This window comes from Onychostruthus taczanowskii, unplaced genomic scaffold (genome assembly GCF_017590055.1).
Source record: "Onychostruthus taczanowskii isolate IOZ18803 unplaced genomic scaffold, ASM1759005v1 scaffold118, whole genome shotgun sequence".
In the NCBI taxonomy this organism is placed as follows: Eukaryota; Metazoa; Chordata; class Aves; order Passeriformes; family Passeridae; genus Onychostruthus; species Onychostruthus taczanowskii.
This window is the reverse complement of record NW_024498329.1, coordinates 1545693-1569336: the sequence shown is the minus strand read 5'-3', so window position 1 is coordinate 1569336 and position 23644 is coordinate 1545693. Positions and strand designations below refer to the sequence as shown.

Below are 23644 nucleotides of genomic sequence, written 5' to 3'. Positions count from 1 at the left end.
AAGGCTTCTTTTTATAGCAATTCATTTACTTTTAATTTGAACAAAACCTTTGTTTTCTTATGGAGAACTTACACTTCTGTCTTGCCATTAGTTTTGAAATCAAATGTTCCTAATTTGAGCAGACAGTTTTGCCTGAAGCCTTCTTAAAAATTAAAGAATTTTAACATACTATTTAATTCTTAAGGAAATACTAAGATCTTGCTTATTTGTTCAAATTTTAAATTAGAAACTACAATATTTTAACAAGTAAATCTGCAGAAAAGCATCAGCAGAAACAATTATACTAACTACCAAAATGCTTATTTATGCTCCATCACTGGATTCCTCTTAAATACAACAGTTTTACCTTGCAGGGCTGAAATGACAGTTAAGACATGAAGATCGTCAGAATTTCCTTGTCCCAGTCGCCCATAGCTCCCCTCACCACAAGCCAAAACTGTGCCATTGGCTTGGATGACAAAAGTACAATTCTGACCACAAACCACCTAGGTTACAAAGACATGAAGAAATGTTAATAAACTATATGCTAAATGCAGCAATGTTGTAATACTTGCATTACAGTGCACCATTTGGTTTTCATTTGTTTTCTTTGCAACCGTATCAAGACAATATTCCATCAAGTCAATGCTATTTCAGAAGGCCTAATTGCCACATGTATTACATACAAGTTGTACAGGTATTTTAAAATCATGCTCATATAAAATCATTCTGTGTTGTCATATTTCAGTGGCTTCTTGGTTTGAATTTGTTAAATAGTTTAAGATTTCCTTTCTACATGAAACCCATGTTTTGAGATGCTTAGAGTTAATTCAAACAACAAACTGAAAAGACATTAAGAGAGGGAATTTGACAAGCTGTACAAACAACAGACGGCAAATGATGGAACCATGACTGGTTCTAAGTGATCACCTGCTGGGCCTGGGAGAATGAAGGTGCTGCCACTGGGATCATGACATTTCTGCCAGCCTCTGCCAGCTGCCCGTGCCGTCCTGCTCCCCACAGGTACACGTCACATTTGCCTCCTAAGTGCCAATCCTAGGGAAGAGCATGAAAGAAGGCTTTAGAACAAGCGCACTTTCAACAGCTTGCCACATTTCAAAAGAATAAAAGCCCCTCCAAAACATCCCAAACCCTCGAAAACATCAATTTTACTGACCTCTGGCCTTGATGTTGCCCAAGACATGATCTGTTCATCCATGCCATTGATCCACTTACTGTTATCCTACACAGCAAAAGCCACATTTACCACGTTCAGCACAAGAGATGCACATTCTTTTTCTGTTATACAATATATATTTTCCTAAGAACAATATTTAAATTATTCTAAATAAAAACGCATGCAGACTAGCAATGACACTGTTATCCATGGCTTGCGATCCAAATCAATGAAAGAAAAACTAAATTCATGATGAAGTAATCTTTTTCTACTGATGCATAGGACTTTTTGAAGTTTCAGTTGTAAACACTGGCTTGAAATGTTATAAGCTTGCTTATAAAAAATCCATAATTAAAAATGTCTGTTCTGCTTTACATAACAAATCATGAAGAAAATTGACACTAGCAAAATAATTTGGTGTGGGAATGTGACAAAAGGTTACTCTTAAAATAGCACTATAAAGCTCTACATTTCTTCCTATCACACATGAAAATTACTGTCATAGTTTGGGTTGTTTTGTATTTTAATGTGCAACTGACTTGCACTCATTACACACACACACACACAGAAAGCAATCTTAACAGTATATTCTAACCAGTTAATTAAAAAATAAACTTATTGCTGGTGCTTATGTTACTAAATGTAAGTGTTTACAGTTCAGAGATTTCACCGCATCATACTGTGTGCTCAGGAACAGCACACTTGGCTGTTAAGACAATGTATCAACTTTTACCATCAGGAGAGTAAGCTCATCCTCTGGAACCGGCTCCAGGTCTGGGACAGTGAAGGACTCTGGGAATTGAGCTCCCTTGGCCAGGGCTTCAGCAGCTTTTATGGTAGTGGAGAAGCACTCGAGCCAGGCCCATTCTGTGGGGTTCCAGGCAGAGGGATCGGGTAGGCAGCTCTGGTGGTGAGGGGGCACAGGAGGGTTGCAGAGCAGCTGGTCCAGGTGCAGCCCCACTGCCAGGGATGCCAAGCACTGCATGTAGGGGCTGTGAACCAGCTGGTCCCCACACACCACATGGGGCTGCAGGGCAACAGGGAGGAAAAGGGAACACCCAGTTAGAAACATGCACCAATCACCTCAAAATACAAGTCCTTAAAAGCTAGTCCTGTAGAACAGTACCTTCCTCCATGCTTAACCGAAGTTTTTCTAATATTTGAAATACTTTCAAATTATGAGACTACTAGCTTTGAGAATAGTGAGAGATATTTCAAGTAGAATGTAGGGAAGTCTTCTGGGTTCTCTAGTGAAAGACTGAAACCAGCTGAGATCTAAAGAGTGAACTCATGTCAGCCATGAATGCTAATAAGCATTTGCATTTCTCATACCTTTTCATAGGCGTACTGCTCCTGCAGCATCACGGGCAGGCGCTCCAGGAATGCACGCATGCATGGAGCCATGTTCAAGCCCAGAACTCCCTGCTGCTTCAGCGCAGTCCTGCACGTCGCCAGCACGTGATTGGAAGAGATCCACTCTGAGGTGCAGTTCACTACCAACACGTCCTGTTCAACAGCAGTCACATTAGTTGCATTAGAAATTAAAAACTCACATAGGATCACTCAGCTCCATTGATTTATCACCAACCATACAGGTTTCCATAGGGGCCAGAAAACACACAGGTTCAAACATTTCTGTCTCACCTTTGATCTGTTAGAGCAGGCTGCAACTCCAACCTCAGGGATCCACACTGCAGTTTGGATAGCTCCAGACCCTATCACAACACTCTGCAATACTGAACCGTCCTAGGGAGAGAAGGGGTTGGAGTCAGGTGCAAACAGAGCTACAGTTCTGTTCAAGTGCATACGCGTTCCTAAGGGATGATACTCTTAAAAGTTTTCAAAAACTACTTAAAAACGGAACTGCTTAACCTGAAAGAAGAAACCCCTCATTTTTGTCATATTAAGGAGATAATATAACTAAGGATTTAAAAGTGTTTAATAATCCACATTATCTAGCCCTTTAAATTAGAGTCCTCAACATAAGAGAATATTGTTCTTAACTATAACAAAAGCGGCTGGTTCTGCAAAGCCTAACTAACATGACCAACCCTACAGAATCAATCAATACTGAACCATAAAGTACTTCAATACTAAGTACAGTTTCAATTTATATTTTATTATTTATTATGTTATAACACTATCTTACACCACACTTTCTCTAATGCATCTAACATGTGAGGTGGAAGTTGGTCTGATACCTTGACCACTTCAGATACTGTTACAAAGAATGAGAATCAAGCCACACCAAAGATGATCTTACCCGTAAAGACCAGATATTCATGAGGCCACCAAGGCCCCCAGACACCAATGCCAGCCCATCAGGACTGAAAGCAACAGTGCGGACAGGAGTGATGTGTCCTCTCAGCTGGAACACACACTTCACCTCCACTGCCTTCCTGTATCCATCCTGCAAGAAATCACACACTTATGGAACACTGCACTACTTCCAGGAAATGGAGTAGCATGACATGCGTGTGTTCTGCAATAAATACCAATCATCCACACACACAGCAAAGTCCCACTAAATAATTTTAAAACACCCAGGCCCGTGACAAAATTTTAGAGATAACTTGATCACATTATCAGCTTTCTTCCCCTTACAAAATGCCATCAACATCCAAGACCACATTACAATTTATGTAGGTGAAAATAATCTTCACTCTTTATCTACAAAAAACTTTGAACTCTCACTAAATTTTAGGATAAACTGATCAACTTTTAAAGGAAAGAAAACAGACCAAAATATAATCTTCAGCCTTAATCTTAAATAATTTTTTCAATTTCCTGTTCTGAAACTGCCTACGCATACACAAATGCAATGTAAACTTTTTTTAGCAAATTTCTTCTCTCAGGAAACTTTGATATTCAAGTAACTCACTCATATTCTTCTCTTTCAACTTCACAATGAGCAAAGAGAATTTCTTACACAGCAAGTTTTGTCCTTTTACCTTGGCACTTGTTTCTTGCTCCCACCATCCTTCTGAGCAAGCTGAGCTGGACTGCAATGTGATTATTATGTCCTGGGGAACAGTCCAGACACACACCAAACCATTGTGGCATCCCCTAAAGCAAGTCGAGTGACATTAGAAAAACAAAATAAAGACATCAACTAACAAAATATCAGGGGTCTGGTATTAACTTATATACCAGTAGTCTTCACGACCTTCCTATAAAACCACATTGCATCAATCAATCTAAAGTAGAAGGGCCTGTTCCCAACAGGTAAATGCATTTTTTCCTATTCCTCGCATGCTGTAACTTTTCCATTTCTACATATTCTCAGAAAAAATTTTGGATGAAGCAAAAAAATTCCAAGCGGGACTAGCACTCACAGGTCATGGAGAAAACAGCTGGAAACACCACCTGGGTCACTATTTAAATTCTGGAACTTCACGAATCTCATGACAAGTGACTTACTGAAGGAATATTATTTTTAAAAAAACAAAGGCTTTTCTTTGCTACCAACACTACAGACTGGTAGAAAACTCCTGCAAAAGAACTACAGAAACGACTAAACAATGACTTACGTAGCTAACAGAAGCTGGGCCTTGGGTCCTTTCCCTGGCAGAGCACACCAGGCAATGCCATTCACCAGGGCTGGGTGGGACAGGGAGTGCAGGCGCCTCCAGCACCCTCCCAGACACCCCCAGAGCTTCACTGTTTCCTCTTTGGCACAGGTCAGTAGAATCTTACCAGTTGGATCCCACTTCATACTAACAACCGTATCCTGGTGGATTTAAAAATATGAAAAGCTGGTATGAAGTAACACAGCAATGAGGAGGAAATCTAACTCTCAGAGCTAATGTAACTTTTAATTACTAATAACAAAAGTATTTTCTTCTCATAGAAATCACAGATAGTGAGTTGCAATTATAAAGTCATAATACTACATTTCAGAACTATCAAATTAAAAAGACTTCGAAAGTTTGCTGAAAGAAACGAAATAGGAAACATAGAAAAAGATGTTTTCTTTTTATTGCAAACCCTTCTTGGTTATTTTTCCCCAGAAATAGCTTTGAGTCAGAGGTAGGAAAGGAAAACAGCCCACAGCAAGAAGGCAAGTACAGACTTATTGCCACAGTGTGGGACTGCCCTGCTTCACACAACCAGAGCAGCTCTTGGAAGCAATCAAGATGCTCTTACTGCGTCTACATTTGAGGAATTCTGCTCTTAGCCCAGCAAATAATTAATGGACTATTAATGATTCATTATTACATTCTGGCCAAGCAAAGGTTATTCTAAACCTTTGCAACTGCATATTTAGAAAAACACCTTTTGCTTTGCATAGGAAGCTAAACAAAAACATGTGACATAATCAAAATTCAGATTTATTATGAGTACTCTTACCAAGTAGAACAATTAGTCTTTTAAATCCAGTCAATGCACAGCTGTGTGCTTAATTCACTTCCGTCACTGTATGTACATACACTTCACAGTGTCTGATAGCAAAGAGGGTATCAAGTTTATCTTTCCTTTCCTTTTTTTACATTTGGTAGACCGTTCCTTTACAGTTTAACATTATGTTAATATGCGTATCAGAAATAGGTGTGAATTTTTAAAATAACATGCACTTGTCTTTATAAATAGCTTTCAAATAGAGAGAACAGCTTAAACAGATTTTCTCTACAAATAACAGTTTTACCTATAAGAAGTCTACATTAGTTTAAGAAAGACCAGCTCTACCTTATGTGCATCAATGAGAACAACTCCTCCTTTCTCAGTTGGCTCCTTTGTTCCTAGGAGCAATTTTCCATCTGAATAGCCAACAGCAAATGGTCTGTCTTCACTGAACCAGGCCAGGCAAGTGACAGACACTGCATGAACAGACAACACAAACATTCATTAAACTAAACTGAACTTCACTCCTAACCAAAGAGGTTTTTGCAGTGCAGTTGTCGAAACTATGAAGTGCATAACAATGTCCACCACCACCAAGGTCACTTAACGTATTTTGGTCTGAAAAATTTCCTGATGTCATATTATAAAGATAAAACTGACTGTCACTAATGTCAGCTGTTGAGATTATTTTGCACTAGTTTTCTCCTTCTTCTTCTTATGAAAATAACTGAATTTATAGTCCTGGTATAGTGAAAAGAACTATACCAGGTAAAAGAAAAAGGCAGACTGAAACTTATACATGTATCTGAGATAGGCTTCTAAAAAATGCTCTGAAAACAACTTGCCTCCCCTAGCAAGTAGATTTTGCTTCACTTGATTCTGCCAAAAAATATCTGTAGGCTTACTGAAGAAGCCAGATGCAAAACCACACAATATTACCAACAATCTGCTACTTGATGTCCTTTGGGACTGAAACTATAAAGGAAAAATGGCAATCATTCAGGAATTCAAATGACACTCTGCAGGCCATCTGCAGACAGAGCAGACACTGCAGGGAATCTGTACTGTTTGTCCACAATGGCAAGGAATAGCAGGATTTTACCAGATTACTACACACTGCCTCTGCTGTGCGGGAACAGGGTGCAGATAAAGATCCCACAGACTTTTCAGAAATCATATCCCATAAACCAGAAATCATATCCCATAAACAATAACCAAAAATTATAATATACTTCCTTAATGAAAAGTGGGTGTGTGTTCACAATTTTAATTTCAAATTCCAATGCAGTCTCTTACCATCCTTTCTGTAGCAGTGTTCCAGTTCCAGCCGGTGCATGGCTGAAATATCCACAACTTCAATAAGAGCCAGAGATCCATCCATGCGCCCAATTAACAACAATTCTGGAGCATCTCCTGTCCATGCTGCAGCTGGCCCTTCTTCTGGCCAGGCTAGAGCAGATACCCAGTGAGACTGAAGATCCAATAAGCCTTTTCCTCCTAGGAGATCAAAAAGTCTGTTAAAACTACTTTATCTCCATAAAGAAAAGAAAACAATAATACTTTCCATGGGAAAGTTGGGGGTTTTTTTTTCCATGGGGGAAAAAAAAAATCCAGAGATCTTACTGAGAGCTAGAACATACTACAAATTCACCTAAGTTACAAGAATACAAAGTGATGGTTCACTAATCTATGCAGACACAAAATCTAGGCAACAAATCTCAATTATCATTCAATTTAGGTAATTTTGTTAAGGAAGGAAGCTGAATTCTTCAGTACCCAGTAAATTTATACTTTTCTTGGGGACTATCTATTACTACATGCACAGTAACTAGTGACTTTTTTAAGTGCAAAGCAACAGAATGAAGTTTACAAATTACAGGGATTAAAAGTCTTCCTCTCAAAGATGTGTATCACATATCCACTTGGGGTTAGTGCCTTTCTCAAATTAAACATGTTCACAACATCCTGTGGGAGACGGTAGGCATTTCAACTGGACAGCTAAACGCTGGGGTAAACAAAGGTGCAGTGACTTGGCAGCTCTATATGCTGGACCAGGAAGCACCCACAGGCAGCTCAGGACATACCATTAACTTGCCAGATGTTCACCATCTTTTCTGTAGCTCCAGCCAGGTACTTGCCACTGATGCTCCAACAGACAAGAGATAAACTAAGGTCACTGGGTGACCCCAGACCTTCTTCCGAGTCACCCTCTCTGTAATAGAATAAGAGAATGAAATTAAGAGGGCATTTCCTTTAAGCAGACAGGAAAACCTAGAACTAATAAAATATCTGCGCTGGAACCTCAAGTCCTGCCATCGCAGCAGATTTACATAGAACGTTTTTCTGCTCGCAGTACTACATTCCCTCTAAAACCACTTCAAATTAGAGAATTAGCTACTACTTATTACCCAGAAATTTCAAATTAGGTTTCAAATGGAAACTCTTTACCTTTACCTATTTAATCTCAAATTTATCATCTTCAGGGATGGCAAAATTTTACGGGAAGTCATGAAATGAAACAACAGCATGGACAAGAAATAAAAGAGGCACATCTTACTATCAATTCTACTTTGAACTCTTCCTCCTGTTACAATCTTGTTACACTATTCTAAAATTCCATTTTAAAGTCTGCTTTGCCTAACTGCAACAGGGCCACAGATACCTTCAACTGCCCTTTAGATCATACACAACAACCACATTTTTTACTGCTTTTAGTACCAGAAAAATGAAGGATATAATACTGTTATATCATTCTGGCTGTTTCTTTTAAGGCCACATCTAACACCAGCAAGCAAACAAGAACTAAGCCAACCACTACAAAATTGTCACAGAACAACCTAGTAGTTCACTATTGCTTCTTCATTCTTCCAAGTTCAACTATGCTTCACTGAAGAATTAGATTTTTCCTTTTGCTTTCTTCTTTCCTGGACACACCCAAATGACAAAAGTACTCCCAAGACACTCATGTAGAATTACATTTAGTTCCTGTATCTCAGAAGTCAGAATTCTTTTTTCACACTTGAATCAATGACTTGCAATAATCATGTCATATGCTGGAGCTGTCCACTGGAACCCAGTGAAGGGATACTCACTTTTCTGCTACATGACAGTCCCATACCATTTTTATTTTACCTGTGTCTCCTTCTATCAATTAATTAAGGATGTTTTAAAACAGCACTGACATGATCTCTTTATAGAGACTCTTACCAGGTTGACATTTAAGTTCTGTTTTCAGTTTTAACCTATTTATTTTGCATGCCATAAACACAGCAACAGAAAACACATGAGATATGAGAAGAGCAGGGGATAACGATAACAGCCAATCCTGCAGTATTTTACACAATTACAGCTTAAATTAAATATCTGGCTGTTGTAAAGGACAGACTTACAGCTTGTTCAGCACACAGGTCTGTTGCAGTGAATATTGCTTCTTTGTCACATTCCACACTCTGATGGTGCCATCATTCCCACTTGTTGCCAAGAGTCCCTTTTTATTGCACCAAACACATGTCATGACCTACAAATACCAAAATAACCATGGCAAAACTGGAACAACTTGGGTATGTTTGCTCACTAATATTAGGCAAACACCAACCAGTGAGACAGTGATTGAAACACCCTATAACAACCAAACTAGACTTATTTTTCTACTTTTACAGCATTATTTACTGCAATTAAGCAGGCTTGATAGGGACACCACACTTCATACAATCCCATGCTCGACTGGCTGCTATTGCACAGAATACTGCATAAATACGTTAACTATTATGACAGAAAAATTAATGCAAATTAAGATCTAAGGAACTATTCAGAGTGATTCTGCTGACTTTATATATCATGACAACATTTTCATGACCCTCTTAATTGAAGCCTCAAAGAAGCTGAACGTTTTTGTATATCAGAGGTGCAACAACTTACATCAAGCAACAACTTTATCTCCAAAAAATTACTTCCTGTGGGAAATCATTTCAGTCAGCGTAACTGTAAAACAGTACTATCTTCCTTTTTCTGTGCTCTGCCAAAGAGAGCAGAGCAGCGGGTGCAGCGAGGAAGCCACGCTTACCCTGTTCTGGTGAGCCTCGAGCTTGATGAAGGAGCACTTGCGCAGGTCTCCGCCCATGTCAGCGAGGGTCTGTGGCGCGCTCTGGTTGTCGCGGTCGTGCGCGGCCAGCGTGCGCACCAGCTGCTGCGCCGCCCACTGCCGGTGCTGCGACGACAGGCGCGACGACAGGCAGCACGCGGCCAGCGCGTTCGCCAGCTCAAGAGGGCCTACAGCAGAGGGATCATAGCAAGGATGGGCATACAAATGGGCAATTAAACCTGCTTAGACAAAACAGTGAGATGATGCCTACATGAGTGAACGCAGCAACAACCAGCAATTCCAGCAAGAGATTAACAAGCATCTTAACAATGTTGCAATCACATGAACTACAGTAAAAAGAAGAACAGAATTCCAAATAGCCTTATTCCCATGATATGAAAATGGTTGGTCAATGAGCGATTGCTTTCTAAACAGGAAAAGCCTCACCTGACAGAGACCTACCACTGTCACTGCCCTGTCCTTCCCCTCTCTATCTCAGCACCACCCTGGGGGGGCTGGGGGGGCACAGCTGTTGCTTTGTAGCTCCCTGACCTCTCAGAGGACAGGCAGCACAAATTTCTGCCTCAGACAGAGGACAGCACTTGGGTAGTGGTAATCAGCTGTTACCTTCCTTAATTTCATCAGGAGGAACAACCACGCTCAATGTCTCAGCTCTATGGCTTTGAATACACACAAGTTCAGACTACATTTTGAACTGGTGAAAGGTGCAATTACAGAATAAGACCATATTTCTAAATAAAATGTGTATCATAAACCATAACATTCCTTTGATCAAAGCAAGTTTTGTCCATTTTTAAAAGTGTATCTATTTATACATTATTCTAGCAAGTCTCTCCCTTACATACAAATGAAGGACTGAAGATCTAATGATTAATATTTAAAACCAAAGCTGTATCATACCTTTCTTTTCAATTTCAGCTTTATCATAGTTTGGCCTCAGTTTGGCCCCTTTGTCGGCCAACAAGGCTACTAGGGCTTGAGTAACCACAAAATTTGGAGATGTGACAAGTTTGTTTTCTTCTGCAATTCCTCTTAAAAAACTTGGTAAAAATTTTCTCTGAATTGGATCATCGACTGTTGTCAAGTTCACACCAGTTGCTGCAGAAATCAAATTCTGAAAAGAAATAATTGATGATAAATAATCAGAACAAACAGAACTATCAAATTTAGAAACATTTTCAGTTGCATAAGTTGTGCTGAGTTTTACAGTTTTTCCTTTTATTTTTCTGTTCTCTGCATAGAATTGACTCCATTAAAAAACCAAAACCTTAACAGAAAACCCTATGAACAGAAAAAGCACATCCATTTTCCCCACCTGAAAAGAATACTCAGCCAAGACACATACAGTTACTTCATTTTTACCAACAATCAAATATACCCCTGGTGCAAAGCCATAAAAAAGGACTCTAAGGAGATCCTCAAAGTGAGAGCAGTCTCACCCCAGCTGAGAAGGTAAAAGCACAAGTAATCGTAGCAGTCTCAAGTAAGTACTCAAGTCCTACCTGTGTACATAACTGCACCAGCAGCTTTGCAGCACTGGGAGTGTTTGATGCCAAGCAGCCAACTGCAGTGCTCAGGTAGGCGAGGCAAGAGATGGGCTTGCTGGTTTTGCTGTGCATGCCCCTGGATCTCTCCGTGGAGCTGGACACCGTGGATGGGCTCGTGGACAGGCCTGCCCTTCCTGCTGCCGCCAGGCACATCAAACGAACCAAAGTGCGGATGTCTGTCAATCCCAGGGATTCAAGGCCAGCTGCCAGGCTACAACTGGAACCACTATGGAAATGGATATAAAAGCCCTTGGTTCAAAAGAACAAAATCAACAGAACTTTTTCTCTTAGCAGTATTATGTAAGTACAGACACAAGAATTGCTTCACCAATTAGTCTGAAACTGCATCATTATCAAACAGAACCGGGTAACTGGTTTACAAAAGGAAAGGTGGAAATGTTGCCAAAGACGCTACGAACCTGACAGACAGAAGTGAGAGCGCTCTCATAACCATTGTTCTTGCCAGGAGCACTTGGGCAGCAGCTGTCACTCTTCTGAGAGCCATGACACGGTCATGTGGATTTACCAGGGCAGCTGCTTGTTCCCCTAAGGTTATCCTGCCAGAAGAACTCTTTTCTATTGAGCCGTGACAGCCTTGGAAATAATGATGATTTGCATTAGTGTTTAAAGAAAAACAAAACATTATCATATAGTAATAAGAACAGAAGCAAAGTCAGCCTGGGTTACTCATTTTTCAGTATTTCATACACACAGAACTACAATAATAATTACTGAGAGGAAAATACACTCCGTAATTTAATTATTCCTTATTTTCAAAGAGACATGAACACAATCTGATGTACTCAATCTTAATTCCTCTGATTCCCTTTTCCATCAGAAGGGACTACTCTTATGTCCCAACTTAAATCCATTCATTGAGTTCTGCAAAACATGTTACTGGCATCTACTGTTTGACTACGGTCACAAGTTTCACTGGCAAAATTCAATCCTTCTGTCAATTCATAATGCCTCATACTCCTCTCTCTAATTTCCCTATAACAAAAGACAATTCAGAGCTGGTCTCTACTTCCACGTGGTGGCAGACAGGAAATACTGTCAGGATGTTCCTACCTTGCCTCTAGAAAAGCCCCACTAAAAAGGGGAGGAGGTGGTGATAGTTGTTATCATTATTGTTGTTGGCTGCTGCTGTTACTATTATCAGTCTTTCTTTAAATGAAATGGATTTCAAATGTACCTATTTGCATCAGTGTTTCTTCCATACTGTTGGTGGCTGTCACCATTGCAACTGAAGCACCCAGAGGGTCACTGTCAGGGAATTGAACAGGTTCAGGTACAATGCGTCGATCGTTTAACCCAAGAGGCCCAGCCAACAGTTCAAACTCCTCTTCTCCTGTCAGCTTTTCATCTTCGTCCACATCTAACATGTCCCAGTCTTCTAGAATTGGAAAAATAGAATTACAAATTTGAGCTTTGTTATAAAAGCTCAAATATTAAATAATTTCAGTTAATTAAAAAAAAAAAAAAACCAGCAGAAGGTAAGAAATGTGTATTGTAATCTACAGCACAGCAGAATTAAAAAGTCAGCTTCTGATGTTGACATAGACACAACAAAGTAAATCAGAAAAACAAAATCCTGTTCCTGGACCTCTCTATTCAACCTGACCTTTATACTGCACAAAAATTTTATGGAAGATTCTCCGAAGTATCAAACTAGCTACTCTTTAAAAACACATTAGGGGTCATCACATACAACACAAGACAGCTCCAAAACCTAGGGTACTGTGAAAAGTGCAGATGTTCAGTTATGCTTTAAATCATGGTAACAAGTGCGTATTCCAAGGGACTGAATGGTAAAGACAGACGTTAGAAATTTCTGGTCTTCATGTTTATCAAAAAAGCACGCATTAGCTCATGGGTTAGAAGTGAACACCCAGGATTTTCCTTTTCATTCCCAGGGAATTTAAAAACCCCAACAACAAAGATTTAAACCACTTAAAATGCAATTCAGTGAGACACTTCACTTCCTTCACTTGCCAACCATTTACACACAAGTCAGCTTACATTTACTAATCTCTCTGCTCTGTCTCACTCCACACACAGTAAAATCAGAACACCTTTGATCCACAGCAGACAGATTTGCCCTAAGTACTGCAGCATTCATTTAGTCTCAAATAGACAAATGTGGTTAATCACACAATTGTGATCACAAGAGTTACAGAATGGACCAGAATCACACAACCAGCTGGGAAAGGTTTTCTACACACATCAGAAATGATCTGTTTAAAGTGAAAGCCACCCTCAGGATGCTCTCAGCTTGGACAAAGGGAGAAAAATTAAGAACAAGACTAATGGCAGACTTTTGGGACACTAACTTACACTAATTAATTTCTCCAACAAAGGCAGCTGAAGAAAGATATTTGAACATAAGATTTTGTATGTGCAGTTCTGGATGTAACAACTCCTCACAAGAACTTATCAACCCCAAGTTAGGTGTTTGCCCTTTCAGCTGCTTACAGTGGAAAGAGAGGGGAAAGAATTCACTGATTTCATGTTCTGATTTGAGCTAAATAAGTCCCCAAAACTAAAATACTGTATCTAACTGGAAGAGATTTTAAAATATACCTTCAAGTTTATTTGCAAGAAAGTACCTGTTAGAAAAAACCAAACCCTGTGCAACCTAAAAACATACCTTCATAGACACTGTCTTGTTTACCTATTAGATCAGGAGCCTGGCCTTTGTACCTGTATGAAAAAATAACAACGAAAGTTACTGAGTGGCTCTAATATTTTATAAATACGCATAAGAATTTTAAATTTGGTTCCCTTTTTAGTCTAACTTTACTGTTAGGTCTACATGTGTTTATGAACGATTCCAGAAAAGCCTAGTAACAGATTAAACAGATAAAATGGCTTCTGAAAGTGTGTGTGGAGGGGAGAAGCACTTTGCAGTACTAATGTACAAAAAGTCCACAGAAAAAATACTGGAATTGTCAGACAAAATTGATTACAAGGTTCCAAAAGTCACTAAGAAGGAGGCAACATCCCAGGAAATTATTCCTTGTTCTTAATTTAGAAACCAGAAATATCAAAGCAGCCCTTTTTTTTCTAAATATGCATTTGTTAAATACAGATAATTATTTTAAGTATCAGAAAATCCTGCTAGGAATTCTTCTCTCTTAAATCAAATCCCTAAAATGCTGACGGCTCGTAACCATGTTTAGTTTCCTTTCTTTATCCACTGTCTCCTATTTGTGTACCTTTCTGAGGCTGATATTTTAGACTTGCTCTTGAGGGCCAGGTATTTCTCTCTGCAGATTCCACACAGGAGGTAGTAGGGGTTCCCACTGCCGCACTCCCCCCCGAACCAGCCGTCCACATAGGAGCCGTTGCTGCGGTAGCCCTGGCGGTTGGCGCTGCGCCCGCAGCCAGGGTGGTTCCTCTTCATGTGCTGGTTGAAGCTGACCACGCTGGATTCACAGAGCTCACAAACCACCACTTCTTCTCTATCTTCAGATTCACAGACGTGCTGTACAGCAAGATTTTCACACATTATTTCTACAGAATAAGTGTCTGCACCTTAGATAAAAAACATGCCAGTATCCTTAGGTAGGTGTCTCTGCACATTTCTGTCACTGAGTGATGTTTATATGGTTGACTTGTACAAAAGCAAAGCAGAAACACACAATTTACGACATAATAAAGACTATCTCAGAATAGGAAAAACATTTGGAAATAGTTTCGGAGGAGCTAATTTCCTATTTCATGTTAGATTGACTCAAGAACTCTTGACAGCGTGACTTTTCATTTGTAACACTGTCACGTTCAACACTGTCTGTATCTGATTCTCCTCAGAACTTGTCTGAAACTAGAGCTAACAAGGAAAAGAATACTTTTTAGCTTTCAGACAACCAGATTTTACATTTACTGGGCAACAAAAATTACCATTTGTGTCAGCAAATATCAAGGTTTTATCTCAATATGAAGTCCATTTTTCATAATTACACTTCTGTCCTTAGTCAGTAATTTCATTGACATGTTACAGTGACACAAGCGCTCTGAAAAATTCAATATGCATCCTGCAACTTGCTTCCATATCACAAAGCTAGGTAGCATCCTAACTAGGAGACAAAAAGCTGAGTCCTATGGGTTGATTGTCTAATCTGACCTGGATAACTCAAAGATTAACAAAGTGCTGTTATTATCTTTGTTTTCCACCTCAATAGTTTATTTAGTGCCCTACAGAAAAATTCAGTGAGAACTGCCACCACATCCTTCCCAGAGAATGGACTACACAACACAAGAAAAACTGACCGGAGTGTAAATTATGTTGCTAGAGATTAGATGCTATTAGCAGTAGCAGGTGCTGAAACATTTATAACTGTGCTTGTCATCTCACACAACTAAACCATCTAGGAACACCTACCTGATTTCTAATTGGTATTAACAGAATAACTATATGAGTTCTGTTCTTATCTTTCAGGGGAGGGAGGAGAAAACTACATGTGGAAGTGCAGAGCAAGAAACACAAGAAATCACTATTCTCAATCTAGAAGTGATGCTACAGAACACAAGATGATATTAAGCACTGCTAGCACTTAGTAAGACACTTTCAAAGAGGCTCTAAACATACACGTTACTTTAAACTTGAAATATAAGCATGCAAAAAGCAGTAAGTTAAAGCAGCCCCTGCTGCAGTCACACACACCCAGGTAGGCCAATCCAGTACCTCTGGGATCCACATTCCCAGAATATCATTATCACTAGCCAGGTCTTGCCCAAACATAGCTTCCATTGCTTCATCATCAAGGTCAATCTCCAACTCCTCATCCAAGTTGAAGTCATACAGTGCCCCTGGATCTTGCTGCAAGGAGATCCCTTCCCTGCGGCTCTGGTTCCTGTGGGCCTGCACTGAGCGGTACAATCCCGCTCAAGGTGGGAAAAGAGAGAAACAGGAAAGCAGGACTTTTATTTTCCATGGCAGAGAGTTGGCTGTACTTTCAATTTCCTTTTTGTTTTAACTCTTCTGCTAAACAATCTACTTATCAACACATAAAACTCTTAAATATACATTGGCACACATATGAGAAGGAGTTTTCTAAACGTCATGCAAAGTCCCAGTCCCCTTCCTATTCATTTCCTGGATAAGCAAAGCCCTGGAATTCTTTCTGTCCCTTACCAGCACGTGCCAGCAACGTTCGGGCAGCTAAATCAAATTTGTGCCTCCGTGTGACAGCGGACCGACTTCGAGAGGGAGGGCCGCTCGCTGCAGCTGCATTATCCACATGATCCAGATTATCAGGGCTACAGGAATTTGGAATTTACAGGTCAATTAAACCAAGTGTTAAACAACCACATACAGTAACTAAGTCATATTTATCAGCATTTTTTTCTTTCTTTAATCTAAGAAAAAAAAGGAATTCAAGAATCTTCAGTTTCAAGGAGCACGTATATACTGTTCTGACTGTAAGAGTTACCTCAAACAAATCAGATGCAGCAACGTCAACACCTATTACATCTTCCAGAGGGCCTAAGCACAGCAGAAATTTTGAGAGAGCGCTCATTTTATACTAGGTTAATTAGTAGCTCGAATAGCTAATTAATCCGCTTGAATTAGTTTTTTCTCCTGTTCTGAAGAAATAAAATCATCTCTGTTGTTGGTGGCTGAGTCAATTTGTCTTTGGCCTGACATGTGATTTTGGCAAAACATGAATTTAATGGAATTTTGCTTTATTACATGGTCTTTTAGTTAAAATACAACTATCAGCCCTCATTTTTTTCCATTCTTTTCTTTTTTTGTTGAGAAGAAAACATGTTCAGTTACATTCTTCCCCAGTTCTGCATGCAAACAGTACAGGAAAATAAATGCACCATGCACACCTAATTTAATTGCATCTTTGCTTCTGCTCATGCTGTAACAAAATTCAAAAGCTGCATTACAAATTAACTCTCCATCAGCAACAATGAATTTGTGAGATTTCCAGTTTCAGGAACAGATTACAAGCAATTACAAGAAAATTCTTCTACCTCTCGTTAAAGCCTTCCTCCATTTCAGGGGCATCAGCAGAAGGGATATCACCTGGAGACTGCAAATAGCAATGATCCCCAGATTTCCCACCACTGCCAGAGACGATTGCTCCATGCCGTGCCTCGGCAGTCCCCTCTGACTGAGGCTCTTCATCATCTTCGTTTCCAGGGTGCTCAATCATCCACATGGCCAGCACTGTGATGTTCTGTGCATCTGCTTCTCCTCTGGCACCTGAAAGCAGGAAAACCACACTTTTGAACTGTAGCTTACCACTGATGGTTATAAAAAAAGCAATCTGTTTTTCCACAGAAATGGTTATAAAACTTAAAAATTAAGTATTCTGCTGGAAAACAAGTGTTTCACATGTATCCTATCTTTCAGTTAAACTGGTATTATAGCCATAGATTACCTGTAGCTTCCATAGCTTTTGCAATTTGCCTGAGGGAGAACCCCATTTCTAGCAAGGGAACAGCGATGGCAGGAGGAGGAGGGGATGTTGAAAGTCGGCTGCTTGGATCAGACAAAGCTTAAAAGACAGAAAATGATAACTGTAAAGCACGTAAGTGTTACTTTATTACAACTTACTTTGATATATCAGCTTGAACTACAGAAATAATTACTCCCAACTTTTCTCTCAATTACTTTCCACAAAGTAAGATACTTTCTGTAACAAAACCAGATGGAGTTCATTCTTCTTTATAACATAGATTATGCTGACTGACTCTGATCACGTACTGACGATATGCAAAGAACTATTTAAGCAACTTCTATTGCTTTTGTTTTGAACTGTATCAAGTTATCTATTCGATCCATATTTAGGTAGCCTAGATAAAGTTATCCTTGTCCAAATCAGAGATTCTCAAATGGTGAGATCATTATACGTTCCTTTTAAGGTACAGAAAAAGACCTCAGCTGAACTCAGAACGTATCTGAAAAACCTCTTCGTGGATGATGGCTGTGTTTCTGTGCAGTCATAAGGGACTCTAAAGAGGTCAGTTACTGCCCCAAACCAACAGTTTCTCACTAGCCATAAAAGTGATGTCTGATCAGTGAAGACAAAAATGCACTAACAAACCCTGCTGTAAAGACACTACTGCAACTAGAAGCAAGTCATCTCATCACTAAATCAAAAGGAAAAGAAAAAGACATGAAGCTGAGGAGATCAGTTGCTGTGCAACACATGAACCACTAAACACCCCAATTAATAGCTCAGATATAAGGGCAAGAATAAAAAGTACTGGTGAATGTACCATGAAATACATCCATTCTTTTTTTCTGTGTGGTATGAGATCTAACAAAAGCTAGAAAACTACTGCACTTACCAGCAGCACACAACCAAGTAAACAAGTCCAAATCAGATTAATATTTTGAAGCAGTTATCAATTATGCTTCATTATTGGTTTTGAATCCAATCCACAGCTTTTAAAAACTCATTTTGTTTGCTTGATAAAACCTACAGCTATATAATCTGTATTTTTTTTTTCCTAAGATAGTGACTAAAAGGTTTTCAACAATGCTTAGAATGTTCATTTGCCTTAAGAAGAACCTCTGCTGGGTTTCCATCTCTTAAAACACAGCTCCTGAGCTCCTGTGACTTTCCTAACTTGTCCCCACTTCTACTCCACTGACAAGTTTACCTGTGCGATTGGCAGGCCTTGCAGACTGGGAATCTGGAGAGGTCAAACTTTGTCTCCTTCCAACTTCGTCTGAAGGAGATGTTGGTAAAGAAGATATTGGAGGAGTCTGAGCACGTCGTGCTGGAAGTACAGTTGTAGTAGGATAACTGGAGAACATTTGCCTTGAAAAAAGAACAATATACATTGATGTTGAATAGAACCATGCTGAAAAAGGTCTGACACAAGAAGTACATCCAATTGGAGTGCACTTGGGAAATCCTATTTGATGCAATTGAGTTTAGTAAGCGTAAGACACAACACACACTTTGAGGCAACAGCTCATTCCTACCAACTTTATCTCTACAGTTAAGTTCTAAGCATGACATAAAAAAAACCCTCAGAGACCAGGAGGTCTCCTAGGAGATAAAATATAAATAAACACTTTTCCCATTTCCATGGTTTGTTCAGAACTCTGGCTGACTAATAAATTAAGGCTGACTTACTACGGAAGTATTTGATGTTTACTGTCATAGTATGAAGACATTGTTCTGGCTTTTATCAAAAGATGTCTGCAAAACTTCTATGAATTAATAAACTTAGTAAAGTATTCTATGCAAGGTAAAGCAGATTTCCTTCAACAGCACAAACTGCCCCTGCAAATTCAGTAGTTTATCTTCTGTTTCAGTATGTCAGGGTAAGCTGAAAGAATATCTTAGCTTCACAGGATGTTACCTACACCAAGATCTATTCTGGTTTGAGAAGCAAACATTCATTAAAAATTAATTTCAGAGATTTGTAATTTAAACTATACCAAATAAACATGAGAACTGAAGAGCAACTTAAGGAGAACATTTTCTCCTTCTGAAAGAATTCAGATATTACACTTATAAACAGTGTATAGCAAAAGCTTAACAGCTTTCTAATAAAAAATGCATACCCTGCAAGGCAAAGTAACATTTAAACTGTGTCCCTCTGCAGAAGCAATTCTTGGCAGCATCTTTAAGAGCTTAGGCAGCTAAAGATATACCTTCTACATAAACCATGCAACTGGTTCCCTACACCCACAGAATCATACATGCTAAAAGGATATTTTACCTCAGCAGACTGAGAGGCATAACACCAGGTGATTCTGATGCTGGAACTGTTTCTGTATCAGTTACTGGTGTAGTAGCAGTGGTGGTATCTTCCAGAGAGCTGCTCATGAAAGACGTTGTGCTAGAAGCAGAAGGGCTGGTTGTAACTGGTGTTTGGGCTTGCTGAGACTGATCACCTTCTTCTACTTGTTGCTCCACTTCTGCAATAGAAAAGTGAAGATGTTACAGCAACACTAATATAATTGTGCAGATCAAAACAGTACCCATGGCTAAACTTTCAAAAATAACTATTGTTATTTAGAATTCATCCCAGAAAAAGAAAGGGGCATGCAGATTCTGCCACTAACTCGTGGATTTCAGTAAAGAAATCAGTCCAGGAGCTCTTGCTGTTCTCACAGTGATACAAGGTAAACAGCAAACAAATAATTTACTTATGCAAAAGTTTATGATATTCAGATTTATGGCTGTAACAGCCTGGACTATTCTCAAAACAGACAAAAGGGCAAGAGGGCTTAGATAAAAGTACAGCTGATTAACTATAAACCTATTTTTAACTCAGCTGTGCAAGTCGCATTTTTAAGGGGTTTTATTGTTGGTTCAGAGTGCAAATGCTTCAGACAAGTATACACAGCATTGATCATTTTTAGAAATATTAAAGACATTAAAAATTCTTATTTCTGATTGATATGCACTCACTTTTTATTAAGATAAGGAATTAGGAAAAAGTAAAAAAAATCAGTGCTGTATCTATAAAACAGTAAACAAAGTTCTGTAAAATTTCTCTGTCCAATTAAGATTCCCCCAAAGTATAACCATTACAAATTGACAAGACTATGTTAATTGTATTATCATTGTTACTATTCATTTTAATCTCATTTTGAAAATTACCTTGTTTAAGTCTGCCACCAAACTGGTCCTCCAGCAGCCCATGAACCACTAATTTGTAGATCATGGCCTGTGCCCGCTCCAGGTCTGCCAGCCCCAGCGCTCTCTTGATGGGTGAGCGCATGACCGCGCGTTTCACCATGTGCCGCATCAGGAACTGCAGCGCTGCTCGCAGCTCCACGTCCTCGTGCACCACCGGCGAGCCCGCGCAGTCAGAGTTGTGGCCGTTCTCTGCCAGCACTTTGGGGATTAACAGCAGCTCAGCATACTTACTACAACTAAGAAGAACACTAAGTGACTTCATAGCACCAAGATAAAGGTAAGACAGCTGTACAGCTCGGATTTCTGACTGCACTATATCATGACTTCGTGGGGTGTGCTCATGATTCTTTTTTCTTCCTTCAGCAGCTTGGTGCTGGGATTCCATACCTAGTGTTGATGGTTCTAGAGAAAAGGAAACAATTTCATTTTCCGACTTAGAGGTTGTAGCAACGTGTCCTCTGTTATCATCAGCACTTTGGCCTAATCGTGTATCTGATCCAATGTCACCCTCCATTTTCTGGTCCACTTCCCCTTTATCTTCAGATTCGCGTCTGTGTTTTTTCTCATGTCTCTTGGTGCTTTGCTTTCCCGTATCTTCATGAATGCCAGTTAGATAGGTAAGGTCCAGTAACACAGTAGCTGTCAGCCCACGAAATCTTGCAACATCAAAAGGCAGTGGTTCACAGGGCTCCAGATTATACAACGGAGTATCACTAGGCGACCAAAAAGTTGGGAAGCTTTAATAAAGATCAGAATGACACAGGAAAAAGCAAGTGAGGGAGAGACAGAAGGAAAGTTCAGGAAGTAATGTAGGCAAATAAGATGTAGAATATATTTAATAAAACAAACCAATTATAAAAATTAAATGCAAACAGGGGAAAATGAGGATATGATCAGAAAACAGGGAGATATGGTTTCAAAGCAAATGCAACAAAGCATACACAGGTTTTCAACAACAAGCACTGAAACCCAGAAGCCCCACAGAAGCTATCCACTCTGTGCTAACACAGGCTCTGGATATATTATTTATCAGAAATATGTTACAGACTTTTATTAAGAAAAACTATATGAAGGTAAATACTATCTTAACAGGTATAAAAGCTTATAAAGCAAACTTTTAAACATTAAGGAAAAGCCTTGATTGACCTCAGCTATTCATCACCACAAGCAAACTACTGAGAGCTCAGGACAGTTCTGTCTCTGGTGTGTCAGGACAGACCACCTGGGACAGTGACCTTTGAAAAACACGGGTCAGAAAACCTAACAGACACATTTATCTACCTGGCCACCTATATTCAGTGATATTTTCTGGTACTATTTAGGACTGTTACACTTGACTAATTTCCACTTGAAGCCGGACAAAAATTCACCAGCCTGTATTTTCATACGCCTTCTATTTTCCATACATCCAGCAGATAAATGACTTTTAAATCTTCCTTTTATTATCTCAAAAAGTTTTCCCAACTAACAATATAAACTTCTACCTAAAAATGCAAGCAAGCTTTAGCCTGGTTTTAATTAAAAAGGTGAAAAATGAACCTAATTAAATGCCTTATGAAAAGCTTGCTTATGATCAAGTGCTGTTCCACATCACTCAAATAAAGCTTTGAATTATTTTAAGGGCACTCTTACTTTAAGGCTACACTGTCACATGGCCATACTCGAAAGAATTTACACCTGGAGCTAAATCAACTACACTTCAGTATATTTAGTCAAAGGGACAATAGCCTTTGCAAAGACAAAACAGACATGATGCTGCAGCAGCTGGAAAAGCGAAGTGACCTCGGCTATTTCAGAATGTAATTGTAACTGGCAGGGAAAAGCAAAAATTACTGCTCAATTTCTTCAAAAGACTTCTTCAGCAATAGGCAGAAGGAGTTCAAGAAACTAAGTTAATCAAATTTTTTTCACACAAAAACAAAGGCAATTCTTGTGAAAGCACCAAGAAGCTCAGAGAAGCTTCATTTCAGCTTCCTTCCATGTGCTTTCCCTTTGAAGGCTTGTCTGCAAGACGGGTGGGAAAAGGAGCATCTTCTAGACTTGAACACTCGAAGGCAGGTGGGAGAATGAATGAACACTGCCTCAAGGCAGCATTAATTTCAATACCACTGAAGTCTACACTTCAAGTAATTGATCATCATGACTAATACAAAGGATATGTTTCTTCTGAGGATTTCCAACCACAAACCACTACCACTAAACAGCAAAAAGTGTAGGAAATGAGCATACCTGATGGTAATCTCTGCTTCATCCCACTGGACCTTGGCAGAGGTACTGCCCTCCTTCACCACTCCCAGCAGGGTGGCATGACGGCCCGTTTGCTTGTGGACACATCGACCTCCAACTCTGAGCCCAGCATCCACTCCACCAATCACTGCTAGGACAGGCCACACCTCCACACAGAGCATCTTCAGCTGCAGCTCTGAGAGCTCTGCCAGGCCATGGCGGCTGTGTTTGATTTTCTCCTCCTCTTTGTTTTCTTTCTCCTCTCTCACCTCGTTCTCTTCTCGGCTTTGAACAGAGCGACTTTTCTTCAGTTTTTGACCTGCTTCCTTAAGACATGTTTTGATTTTATTCAGTCTTTCCATCATTTTTTTATTGATGCAGTATGTCCAGCGGTCTGTGCGATGCAGGATTCGAATGAGCTGGATCGTGGCTTCTGCCAGCACTGCAGCAACAGGACTGCAGATGGGATCACCAGGCAGCAAATCTCTTGGTGTCCCACGCATCTGCATATCACAGATCTTCACCTGTTTAAAGAGAACAATTTACAAATCATCTTCTCAACACTCCTCAATAAGCTCTTCTTATCAATACTGGAGTGGCCTGCTGAATAGAAATAATTACTAGCACTGTCTTTTTTTCTCCTCAGAAT

At 39.6% G+C, this 23644-nt stretch overlaps 1 protein-coding gene across 3 annotated transcripts in view; it reads right to left on the bottom strand.

The window, feature by feature from the left end:
• Window positions 1–23644, bottom strand: part of HERC1 (HECT and RLD domain containing E3 ubiquitin protein ligase family member 1) — a 101973-nt gene that overhangs the window by 10238 nt on the left and 68091 nt on the right. For 2 of the 3 annotated variants that reach the window (XM_041427677.1, XM_041427678.1), the window contains exons 37-64: window positions 22999–23519; window positions 20731–21506; window positions 19844–20042; window positions 18770–18930; window positions 17542–17658; window positions 17132–17363; window positions 16284–16408; window positions 15813–16033; window positions 14365–14633; window positions 13797–13849; window positions 12342–12542; window positions 11566–11740; window positions 11102–11372; window positions 10500–10713; window positions 9561–9817; window positions 8887–9014; window positions 7582–7709; window positions 6794–6994; window positions 5843–5973; window positions 4687–4886; window positions 4108–4222; window positions 3420–3566; window positions 2801–2902; window positions 2489–2662; window positions 1890–2183; window positions 1157–1222; window positions 910–1035; window positions 347–485 (exon numbers count right to left, since the gene is read on the bottom strand). In XM_041427677.1, coding sequence (XP_041283611.1) covers window positions 347–485; window positions 910–1035; window positions 1157–1222; window positions 1890–2183; window positions 2489–2662; window positions 2801–2902; window positions 3420–3566; window positions 4108–4222; window positions 4687–4886; window positions 5843–5973; window positions 6794–6994; window positions 7582–7709; window positions 8887–9014; window positions 9561–9817; window positions 10500–10713; window positions 11102–11372; window positions 11566–11740; window positions 12342–12542; window positions 13797–13849; window positions 14365–14633; window positions 15813–16033; window positions 16284–16408; window positions 17132–17363; window positions 17542–17658; window positions 18770–18930; window positions 19844–20042; window positions 20731–21506; window positions 22999–23519 — 5743 coding nt within the window. The remainder of the gene's footprint in view (window positions 1–346; window positions 486–909; window positions 1036–1156; window positions 1223–1889; window positions 2184–2488; window positions 2663–2800; window positions 2903–3419; window positions 3567–4107; window positions 4223–4686; window positions 4887–5842; window positions 5974–6793; window positions 6995–7581; window positions 7710–8886; window positions 9015–9560; window positions 9818–10499; window positions 10714–11101; window positions 11373–11565; window positions 11741–12341; window positions 12543–13796; window positions 13850–14364; window positions 14634–15812; window positions 16034–16283; window positions 16409–17131; window positions 17364–17541; window positions 17659–18769; window positions 18931–19843; window positions 20043–20730; window positions 21507–22998; window positions 23520–23644) is intronic. The other variant, XM_041427679.1, reaches the window with a different exon arrangement.